We start from the raw sequence: 12,421 nt of genomic DNA on the forward strand, positions 1-12,421 counted from the left end.
GTAGAGGCACAAGAAGTGCTAAATGTTAGAGAGAAAAAAAAAAAAGATCAGCTACAAATGGAGATGCGCTGATGATGAAAATGCTCGACTCGACAAACAAGCTAGAATGATACTTATATCATATTCTTTTGATCTACATTGAATTTTCTATGATGCCTTGATCTTCCATTCAAACAGAAAAATATCCAATATAATTCACATCCCTCATATGATTCCACACAAATAAATCATATAATAATCATCTCCAAACATAAAAGTATCATATGTTAATCATATATCAGTATTTAATATGTAAAAAAAAAAATCAGTGTCATTAGTGTCTCAATAATTTTCTACCACAAACTTCCTTTAAATCATATAATAATCATATTTGTACTTGTTTAAAGTCAAGAGTATAGTGGAATCAACGAGGATATTGCTCTTTATTTGATGAATAAAATTTATTTTGTAATGTTACCTATGTACGTTGTCCACTCTTCGGACAAAACTACAATACTTATTTTAATAGCTGTTATAATTATTTATTTGACTTATTTGATAATAATTTACAAAGGAAACTTTCTCTCACATCTTTTATTAACTTTATTTCTTTATTACTTAATATGAGAGAGAAAAGATAAAATAGACATTTATAAAGAAAATTTTCTCTCAGCGCTCAAAACTTTAAACTTTAATTTGTGCTCTTAGAATAACAATCTCCTAATATAAAAGTAAAACATTGTTCCATTTGTGCTAACCAATGAAACAAGCGGGAAATTAATAGGCAAAGCATATAACATTCTCATAAATGAACGTAGAGCATTAATTAAGTACGTGCAACCTGAGAACACAGTTGGCAACTTGCATGCCATTGCACGTTCCTATCTTTAGTTCTTGACAAAATTAATTACCATATGAAATATCCCTTGTCAAACAAGCATCCAACCGCACCTTCAAATCAACAGGCTCAGAAACTGCCCTCATAAACTCATCATCCTTCAATAACTCAACCATGGTGTCAGGCAACAAGCACACCTCCAAGTCCATGCTTCCCCTACCCTCCCACCCAGGATACAGCGAGAACTTGCCATCAAACTTATTTGCAGTGCCACTGCCTACTGACACCGGCTTCCCCCACCCAAAATCACACTCATACATTTCAAATCGGGGTCCACTGCCAATGTACACAAGATGTTGGTTGAAAGCACTTTGTTTGGCAATTGTCGGGTCTGTCATCCATGCACGTACCATGCTTCTTATCGAGGAGTCATCATGTGCAGCGATGGCACGGTTCACAAGCCATGCTGCTGACCCGAGATCATGGTCGAGAATCTCTTGCACGGATGCAACAGTTTTTATCACATTAATGCTGTTACCAAAGTAGTCTGGTGAAAGAGGTGGTTGCAGTCTCGGACGGTTTTGAATTGCCAGCAGAAAGGCCGTCTGAGCATCTTTAGGTAGATGACGGGCCCGAGTGATAGATCGCCACACCAACGAGGCAAGAGCTTGAAAAGAAGAAATATTGCCTACAGAACCAAAAAGAGTTCAAAATTAGATCTAATTAACCTAAATACAATAATAGTTTAGAGTAGTAGTTCATATAATTTTGCTCTACTTCTAATAGCAATTCCAAAAAGAGTTCAAGAGCTTATGATTATACAGGTATATAGTCATACAAAATCAGAGTTTTCTTAGATAAAACTATATCAGACATTCAGATTTTTCACCAAAGGTTTACCAAGGTTAAGGGGAATTTCAGTTTCAATCGGTAACAAACATCTACCAAAATAAGATAACAAAACTCTCGATGTGGTTCTCTCAATAAATTAATTACCTATTTGAAAATTAAGACTTTTATGCAAATTCCAACAAATAGGCCTTTAATTTGAGCTAGTATGGTAGTATGATGAGTGTAAATGAGATATACTTTTACCTAGGATTTTGTATCAATAAATTGATCAATTTTCATGCATTTAGGTTAATTTAGCGTAATTTAGTTTAGAATTACATCAAGAATCAAGTTACTGCCGAATTCTATTTTAATTACAGCAAATGAAGTAAATGATAGATCTTTTCACAAGCTTTCTAAAAAGTCGTAGAACACCGAAAACGGAGCTACGGACAAGGAGTTATGCCCATTTGAAGTTCAGTTCACAGCCCAGACATAGCCTCCGTGCGGGTGAAGATGCGGCCCAGCCAGCCCGCACAGCTCACAGCACGGAAATCCGTGCGGCCACCCCTTACCGCACAGTCCAAATCTGAAAATTCCAACTTACGACATCTTTTCGTATTTTGGTCATATCTTGGTCATACGAACTCCGTTTTAGGCAAATAAAAGCTTGTTGAAAAGAGGACAACGAGATCTACAATTATAGGAAGGTTATAAATCAGAATTTGTAATGTCCAAGTCGCAGGAACCCTTTTAGTAAGTCATTAGCTGATATCTATTGCCATATCTCATGAGATCTTGATTGATTCGTCTTCCATCATTAGTTGTTTCTTTCCTAAGTCACAAATTAGCTATAAATGAGGGGGAGGCAGCAGGAGGAAGATAATCTCCCTTTGGGGAAGCCATCTTTCATTCCACCATTCTCTTCCATCAAACCCTAATCATCTTCTCCATCCATCCATCTCATCTCTCAAGTGAATCAAAGGCTCGAATGATTGAAGAACTTGGCAGATCTTGAGGAGCTTGCAAGAAAAACTGAGGCATAACTTGAGAATTGGTGTATTCTATTTCTCTTATTATTTTCTTGATTTTACTTGTATGGATTCTTTATTTTTTATCATGGATGTTATTGTTTTTGCACCCATGAGAGGCTAATTTCCTCTCTAAGAGAGTGTTCGGCAGTGAGGCTTTAGCCTCCTTAGACAGGCTTTAGCCTCCTTAGCTACTTAAGCTGGCCAAACAGCTGTGCCTTAGAGAGGCGTAGAGCACCTTTCTTAAGCTTCCTTAGAGCAAATGCTTAAGCTGACAAAAACCCAGGCTTAAGGCACAGTGCCTCCTTAAGCTCCTCCTTAGCACCTTTATTGCTCTTAAGCTTCATTGCTTTAAGCCAAAATCAGCCGAACAACTCCTCTTTATTACAGCTTAACTCTTAAGCTGCAAGGCTCTAAGCCTCACTGCCGAACACTCACTAAGGGCTTAGGTTATAGCATGAACTTGTGTTAGTTTATTTACTTAGATGTTCTCTCTATGATGATTGTTTTGGCTTGATGTTTGATTTTATTTTATATATTTATGAGTCATGCATGATTTGTGTTTTGGTAATCGAACCTTGTTAGGGTAGTGACAGTACTTTAGCATTAAGGGTGTATGATAAAGAAGAAACACTTTCATTGTACACAAATAATCTTAGGGTTTAGATAAGGTTGACTGGATTCGAATCTATTCCCGGAATCATAGAACCAAATATGGTACCAAGTAATAGTAGTAGATGATTCATGTTAAATAACCCAATTAGGTGGATGAGAGCCCTAATTAAGAGGTACATTAGCAGGAGGATCATGAATTGTGAAAGGTATTGTAGGAACTAGAAATATACCAACCTAGTTGGAATTCTCATCAAGACAAGACATGAATTTAGAGAACTCCAAAAGTGAATAGATTGACCAAGTGATTGTAGACCAAAAGCCCTTAGACCTTGCTATCTTGATTTACAAAACACTTTTTACTTGCATTTGATTTAATTTCTTGTTACAAACTAACTGCTTTGGGTATTGAACCCACACTTAGTTACTTTGAAATAACCCCCCCCCCCTCCCCTTTTTAATTATTTGCAATTTATTTAGTTTTAATTTAGTTTTAGTAAAAATTACAATTGCCTTAGTCTTTGAATCGATACCTCATTACTACAATGATAAATTGTGTGCTTGCAATTGATCTACTTTGTATTTTTAGATTTATAAATTTAAAGCATATTGTGTAAGATTTAGTCCAAAATAAACACTCCTAAAATTCACAACATAGTACCTTCTTCACACTCTTGGTTTGCTCTAGCCTTGAGTCTGGCGATTGACTCAGGAGAAAAGTGGAACAACCTCTCCCGTATTGGAGGAGACACACGCCTCTCGATAAATTCGGTTGGAGAAGAAAACGGAAGCTTGATAGGAGGATCTCCAAATCCATCGACGAAGAACTTTTCATGAACCGGTGGTCGTGAAAGCACATAGTCTATCCCAGCAGCTTTGGCGCGAGCGATCTCTGCCCATGAATTCCAGAAATTCCAGATAGAAGTACCATCAGCAACCATTACGTTCAAAGCACAGCCCACAAACACACCATCACTGAGCTCTGTGACCTGTATTTCTCAAAGGACAAATAAACACAGATCAGGTACAAATACAGATGCAATCATCATCCAACTACACTATTGCAGTAATAGCAAAAGGTAAAATTATGCATATGATCTTTGGTCATGTAAAATTTGTGATTGCATTTATAATCAATTACGTGACATGGTTTGTCCCATCAAAAGTAAAATAATTGCCTTCAGCTCCCACTACCACTGACGAAAGTGTCACAGCCTCACAGGGGGGTTAAAAGTGTCACAGCTCCCACAAACCTGGGCTGTAGCCGAAAAGAAAAGAAAAAAAAAAAAAAAAAACTGGGCTGTGCGGAAAAAAATAAATAACAAGTCGGTTAGCGCCCGGAAAAAAATGAGTACCCTTGGGCTTGCCCCTAGAAAGAATGTCACTACATATTCTATGGGACAAAATAATTTACTGAAATTTAAGAATTGTTGTATACTTGTATCTCTGAGAGCATCTACCTGAAACTATTAGAGTTTTTAATCTGACGTGGCAGTTTCTAATCCAATTTCAGAGATGTGAGAAAGTTTCTTATTTAGAAACTATGCAGGAAAATTTCTTATTAAAAAACTATTTATAAACTCTATGTTGGCCAAATGATTGGCTCAAATTGTTTCTCTTTTTTAATTTGTTGCTGACATGGCTTAATAGAAATTCTAAAATGAGTTTCAGGAATGTAAGAGTTAGAAATTTTAAAGACCATAATTTCTAAAAAATAGTTAACAGTTATTTAGAAATCCTTTTGAGTTTTAGGGATGTAGATGCTCTGAGTCGGATTTTTTAGATAAATAACCTCATATACAGAATTAATCCTAAACTTGAACTTGAACTTGAACGAACCAAACCAAAACCCAGATGAGCCGATCTCTCATTGGAGCATCCACAATCAGCCTAACAGTAAATTAACAACTAATATTGATAAGAGTCACTCAATATAGAAGGATAACTTGCAAATGATTAATAACTAATATTGCCAAATGACTTATTGTTTCAAAAGACAATTAAGGCATTAGGATGATAATCCATTATTTAATGGTTCTAAGAATTTAGACTTTTATCTGGTTGTAACATTTCAACGACCCTAAAAGAACTTATTAAGTGTAACAATTTTTAAATCCCTAGCATTTTTGCCAAGCTAATTATTTTTTTCATTTTAAAAAAACTTACTGAATATTAAAGAGTGTGCAAACAAAATATTTCCCTTCTCTTTACTTCCCAATAAAATTAGTATCATAAAAATAGAAAAAAAAATTGCATTTATTTATAGGACAAACTGGACAAGTGATCAATCAACTTTGGTCAAATTTGAGAAATGAAGCCGTAATTTGTTCGGTATTGAATCAAAATGAGCCAAGTGTCTAAGTTAGGAAAAAGAAACGGAAGTTCAGTGGTTAAAAGTTGCATAAAAGTTGAACGATATTATAAGAAAAAAAAAACAGAGAGGTAATTTTCCCAAATATACACCTGTACAACGAGAAGCGGTTTACAGCAGCCGTCAAAGCTAACAGCACCATCAAGTGGGAAAAGCTCTTTTAGCACCTCCGGCGAATCCCGGTCATAGTATGATGCCACGTCAGCAACTGTGACTTGCTCCGCAACAGCTTCTATGATCTCCGCCCCATCTGATCCAGGGACTAGCTCTAGCTCGACAAACGTGGCCTGACCATCGCAAGTGACTTTCAGGCGGCCTGAGAAAGGGTAGAAGTGATGTAGGGCTTCTTCCAAGGAATCTTTCAACAACCCAAAGATTTCTTTGAAAGAGAGGTGAGGAGGCTTAACAAAGACGAGGCCTTTCTGTATGTATTGTGCATTGAGCGCGGCCAGCTCCCATGTTGTCAACTGGATCAGACGAGGCGCAAGGGGATTTTCTTTGCATTTGATTTGGTAAGTATCAGTGATGCTAACGGTAGGAAATGTAGATGCCATTGGATTTTTGAAGCTGGAGCGTAGGCGACTCGCAAAGTTCAGACTTTGCGTGTTTGATTGAGATCTGATCAGGGAGCATGTATGTATGAAACATATATAGACTGAAAGCACAAGCGTTTGAGGGAGAGCAAAGGTCTTAGTGCGTTTGATGGAGATGTGAGAGAGAGGGGACACCGGAGGAACAAATTTCAAAAACGGAATACGCACGAGACTTTATTTTCTTCGTTGTCTTTTTATTTAGCAGTGAAATATGTTTATCGGGATGAAATCTACTAACCATATTTAATTAAAATTTCGTGCCAGTAGCAAATTTAAAGTTTAAACTGCAATATGATTTAGTATTTTTAAGAACATGATTCCACCATGTACATGTCTCTGTATCAATGTGCTGAAATTTCTACATCTGTGCATATTCCACAGATAAAAAGTCGCATTTATCATAGTTTCAGTACACGACGCTATTGATTGTGAATCCCGCATTTAGTCAAGATATTACTAGAAAAACAAAGCATGACTAGCAAATGATGATAACGGAAATTGAACTTTCAACAGTATTTATTTAATTGATAAAGAACCTAATCAGAAAAGATGCACATTATTTTTAAATAGTCAATGAATTGAAATAATCAAATATTTTGACTAGTCTAAAGGAGGTGCCACTTTTCTAAGGGCGTGCTCCAGACGGGGGTACACGGAGGGAGGGGAAGGGCAAAATCACTGTGCGGAGGTGAACGCACACCAGACTGGATCTAACCGGACGAGTTTACTTGCTCCAAAAGGAGAGAATCGAAGAGGGAGTGGAGGGGAGAAAACATTGTTCGGAAGTGAGCTCTGTGTTCAGTTTTGACGAAATCATTACCTCCCAAATCGGGATGTACAGATTACTGTTTGAAGGGGAGTTTTCACCCTATCTCCTCCCTTACCTTCTCTTTAATGAGGTTTTACTCTCAGTTTGTGGAGCACAGCCCAAAGGAGCTCACTACTCAGACTACATTTTTTCAATCAATACAGATTTGCGTAGACTATGCTTTTGCTGGCTTTTCAATATTAACTTGCAGCGATTGAACAGTTACAATTAAGCAAAATAATTATTAAATAAAAAAGAATTGGAGACATATATATAGTAAATTGTTATCTTCTCAGCTACACGACCAAACTACCAGACACAATTATACTCTTTATTTCATGTGCTTTTTTCTAAGATATATAGTAAATTGTTATCCCCTCAGGTACAAGTAACCATCAGTTATTTCCAGTTAGAATTCAAAAGAAAAATCTCTTCAGAATTTTTTTTTAAAAGAAGACAGAGGAGAGGTACAGAAACATCTTTGATGGTGCATGAACTGCTCGAGTTATAGTAGTTATCATCCACTGACTAGAAGCCAAATGTTGCTGCAAGCCACAAAAAATCACGACGGTGTTAAAAACCACCATGCGCCATCCTTCATTTCTTGCTGTCAAAAGCATATGCCTCATTGGAAAAAAAAAAAAAACATTCCCCATTGGCAATGCTATCCTATAAAAAGGCTTGCCTATACAATACCAACGGAATCCAAGTCCATCTGCACAATTAAGCACCAACGGAAACCAGGAATTAGATGTCAGCCCATAGATGCATGGTGCCAGGCCTAAAAGGTATGGTTGAGGTATCTGGTACAATAACCATGGTGTTACCCGAGCCAATGTACCACATCAAAATGAGAATAAGGAACCAGAGAAATTACCAGAAGAATGAATAGAAGAGAATCAAATGGAAGCTCCGTCTCATCTCCCAATTCCCAATCGAGCGCGACTGCACCTTCATTCTTAGTCCTCGGGCACTCGCTTCTCAGCTTGACAACTGGCAGCGACTTATAGAACGCGGCGAAAATGGTCTCTACGTGGCGGACGCAGGACACTAGCGAAGCGAGAGAGCAACGACCGTTGCACGCCGACGATCTCAAGCGAGGAACCGGGGAGATCGTCGGATTTGGTGGTTGAGGGAGAAGACATTGCTGAGAGAGAGAGGAGGGAGAAGCCGGGTAATGTTGTCGTCACATCCTCTCTTCGTTACTGCAAGAGAATCTTTTACAATTAGTGGATCTGGACCGTTCTTTTTTACTTGCAAATCTCAAAGTCCAATACTACTGCCCCCGTACCGTACTAACCCGAATCCCAAAAATTAGGGATTTAATCTAGAGGAATTGAATCCGGATGTAGGAAGGGAGCCGAGTTCTTTGTATTTTTTTTTTGGTTTGGGAGAATATCGTATGTACAACTCAAAAACTAAAAAAAAATGTGAAATCACATATTTATTATTTAAATTTTTGTAATTACATATTTACCATCTAAAAATCTAATAACTCATATATTTATCCAATTTAACTTTAATATATTATCAAATATACCCAAAACTCAGATTAATTATGGTTATCAATGATGAGTGAAAATAGAGAGAACGAGAGAGAGGGGTCATATAGAAATGACTTGTGCTTTGAACAAGAGAGAGGGATCATATAAATAGCCTCGTGAATCAACTTGTGCTTTCACTAATTCTGACCCAAAACAAGACAAGTTCACAAAGGCTACCATAAGACAAGTTCATGTGATATAGAAAGTACATCACAAAAGTTTTAGATATTTTAAATGAATTATTGTGTACTGTTGTATAGTTATTTCTTTAAAATGCTAACCAATGGTATGTTTTACATCACAAAAGCAAAGTAACTAAATTTTCAGTTGTATGTGCTAGTCTAGTCTGACAAGATCACAAAGCATATATTGCAACACATGTTAACTGGTTCCAGTTCAAGCCATTTCAACTCATTCAAAAGGGCAAAGTTTTATATAGCATGAAACTGCAATTAGAAAGCTTGCTTCAGGCAAATAGCCTACTAACTTTCTATATGTCAGGAACGAGTTGCACAATCAACTACAGAATAACGAGTGAGAAGAAGGGTTAGTGACCATTCGGCGCTATCTCTAAGAAAGCCCTAATTCATGTGAGATATAGAAAGTATACAGAAAAGTTAGTATTTTATTTGTTTTGTGAAATTTGCACATAAAACCTCAAATATTTTAGATATTTTAAATGAATTATTGTGTACTGTTGTATAGTTATTTCTTTTAAAAAAAACTATTATTATTTTATTACTGATTAAAAAATTTGTGACTATTTATTAAAATTACATCTTGATAATTAAAAATAAATAAAATTGAGTGATTATATTTTTTTTTCCTATAAAAAAAACATTCGTTCATTTCTAATAAAATCGATATTGTCATTCTATTTAGATATTAAATTTCGAAATATATATATTATTTATATTTTATATTATATTATTGAATATGTACATGCAATTTTTCACAGATACAATATTAACAATGTGATTTATAACAATCATGATACCTCATATATATGTTAGTATTTAAATAATAAATATACTAACAATTAATTAAACCGTTTGATTAAATGATCCGACTATTAAACTGTTGAATTAAAACTTTTTTTGGATCAATATCCAGTCCAGTTCTAATAACATTGATAATAACAAACTTAATTTGTATTTTTTACCATATCGTTGTGACCTACACTACCTACTACCGTATTAATTAGAAATGTTAGTAATGTGAAGAAGCAAATAATTATGTTCATGATATCATAAATTATTTCTCACAATTTTTCTCATGTCTTTACATGTTATATCTAAACAATAAGGATTAAAAGTATCTTATATCAAAACGAATTCATAAAGGTCTGATTTGGTGGTTGAGGGAGAAGACATTGCCGAGAGAGGGAGGAGGGAGAAGTCGGGTAATGTTGTCGTCACATCCTCTCTTCGTTACTGCAAGAGAATCTTTTACAATTAGTGGATCTGGACCGTTCTTTTTTACTTGCAAATCTCAAAGTCCAATACTACTGCCCCCGTACCGTACTAACCCGAATCCCAAAAATTAGGGATTTAATCTAGAGGAATTGAATCCGGATGTAGGAAGGGAGCCGAGTTCTTTGTATTTTTTTTTGGTTTGGGAGAATATCGTATGTACAACTCAAAAACTAAAAAAAAATGTGAAATCACATATTTACTATTTAAATTTTTGTAATTACATATTTACCATCTAAAAATCTAATAACTCATATATTTATCCAATTTAACTTTAATATATTATCAAATATATCCAAAACTCAGATTAATTATGTTTAATTTTCTTAAAATTATAATTAATCAAGAATTAACTTAGCACCTTCTCTGTTTTTTTTTCTTTAGAACCATTCTCCTTTATACTCAATATAAAAGATTAAAAATATATATTCCAAACTGAGCCAGTAATAAAATACATATTCTCAAACTCAATTACTACTTTGTTAACAGGTTGCGATATCATTGTCGAATTTAGTATGAGTTGTTTTGTTAGAAAAAGTTGGAGTTGTTACCTTATTTTTAGACGATCAAGTTGGAGTTTGAATCCTTAAATCTGAGTCTACTGCCCCTTCCCTCCGAATTTAAGCGGAAGAGAGTTTAAGCGAAAATGTAAAGTTACATCAAAAAATATAGGAGGAAAATATGTGCCCAAAAGAGGAAAATACAAAGGAGAAGTGACTAAATAACTTACTAATTATATTTTATATAATATTAAACTTAATTAATCTCATTTTTTATTAATTGAGTAAATATGAGAGTTAGTAGATTTTTTAAATGATAAATATGTAATTATAGAAATTTGGATGGTAAATACGTAATTTTATATTTTTTTGAGTGGTTTATATGAAATTCTCCCTTTCTATTTTTTTATAATTATTTTATATAATTTAGAGAAAATGGTATATTAAAATTTTATATGATTGATTTTTATTGTTCGAAAATTTGACTCCATCTATTGCTGTCTGTCGTGGTAATTACAATATCAATAATAGAAATACATAATAATTACAGTATCTAGAAGTACTACCTTAATTTTTGTACGTAATAACTACAAAGCTTGAAATTCTAAAATGAATACAACTGAAATCGTAAAAATGGAAAATAACAATAAAATATTGAAAATAATTGCTAAAATAGACTGGTAAGGAATTGTCTTTTGTAATTTCAGAAATGAAAATGCTTTCAGAAGAACAAAGAATTTAATTTGAAAATTTGATAATGGCTATGGAAAATTTTTAGACTTATTTAAACTCATTTTTTATTAATAAAAAAATAAAAATTATTATGTTTTCATGAAATTTTGAAATATAGAAAAATATTATGGTTTATATCGTCGAGGCCAATGTAGTTGGACATTATAAACCATAACGATCAATTAATTTGATCTTTAAAGAACGTTAAAAAAAATATTGTAGATAGACGTTATGGCTTATAACGTCTAACTACAATATTTTTTTTGTTAAAAGCAATCTCACAACAACACAATTAGAACATAAAAAAAAACTATATATGAACTATAACGTCTGGCTATAATTTTTTATTTTTTACGATATTAGATTACCCGGACGTTATGATTTATAATATCCAATTACAGTATTTGAACGTCATAAACTATAACATTTGTTTTTATTTTTTGAAATTTTACGAAAACATATCTCATTAGTCATTACCAATATTTTTCTATTAATAACAAAATCGGTATTTAAACTGTAACCACCCGAAGTCTGCTAAGGTCACAAAACCAGCCGAGTTTTCAAACTCTCTATCAACTCCCGGTCTACACATTATTTTCAGTGCCCAAGGAAGAATAAAAAAACAAGGTGATGAAACAATAAACAAACAACCAGTTCTAAGATCGGCACATGTGGACGGGATCATTTAATTTATCATGGCCGTTCAATTAGTTGATCTACGAAAAATATCTACTTGGATTATGGATCAACCGAAGTATGTACGCCGTTGGATCATCAGAACAGTGGATGTGATCTCGCGACGTGTACAAATCACCTTCTCTTCGTGTACGAGACTGGCTTTCCCATCGCGTGTCCAAATTCTTCTCTCAGATAGTGCAACCGGTCTACATATTATAAGATAGAAAAATTTGTAGGTCCCACTAACCAGTAGGATTGTACGAATACACATATGCAAACAAATACTGAACACTGGATAACTCTTGAAGAAACTGTAGACCCGAGAAACACAACAAAACCTGAATCTTTCTGTACGATTGTAATCCAAGTTCACATTAAATTCCGAAACCAAACTAATAAAACCACGACTTTGTCCGATTGTAATCCAAGAGC

At 34.5% G+C, this 12,421-nt stretch overlaps 1 protein-coding gene across 1 annotated transcript; it reads right to left on the reverse strand.

The window, feature by feature from the left end:
• Window positions 1–657: 657 nt before the first annotated feature.
• Window positions 658–6,288, reverse strand: LOC144543632 (putative acetyltransferase At3g50280). Its single transcript, XM_078291965.1, has 3 exons — window positions 5,755–6,288; window positions 3,953–4,280; window positions 658–1,505 (listed from the first exon to the last, which is right to left on the reverse strand). Exons 1-3 carry the CDS (start codon window positions 6,214–6,216, stop codon window positions 883–885), a joined length of 1,413 nt encoding a protein of 470 aa, XP_078148091.1. The 5' UTR covers window positions 6,217–6,288; the 3' UTR covers window positions 658–882.
• Between the last annotated feature and the right edge of the window lie 6,133 nt (window positions 6,289–12,421).

This window comes from Carex rostrata, chromosome 25 (genome assembly GCF_964058835.1).
Source record: "Carex rostrata chromosome 25, lpCarRost1.2, whole genome shotgun sequence".
Taxonomy (NCBI): domain Eukaryota; kingdom Viridiplantae; phylum Streptophyta; class Magnoliopsida; order Poales; family Cyperaceae; genus Carex; species Carex rostrata.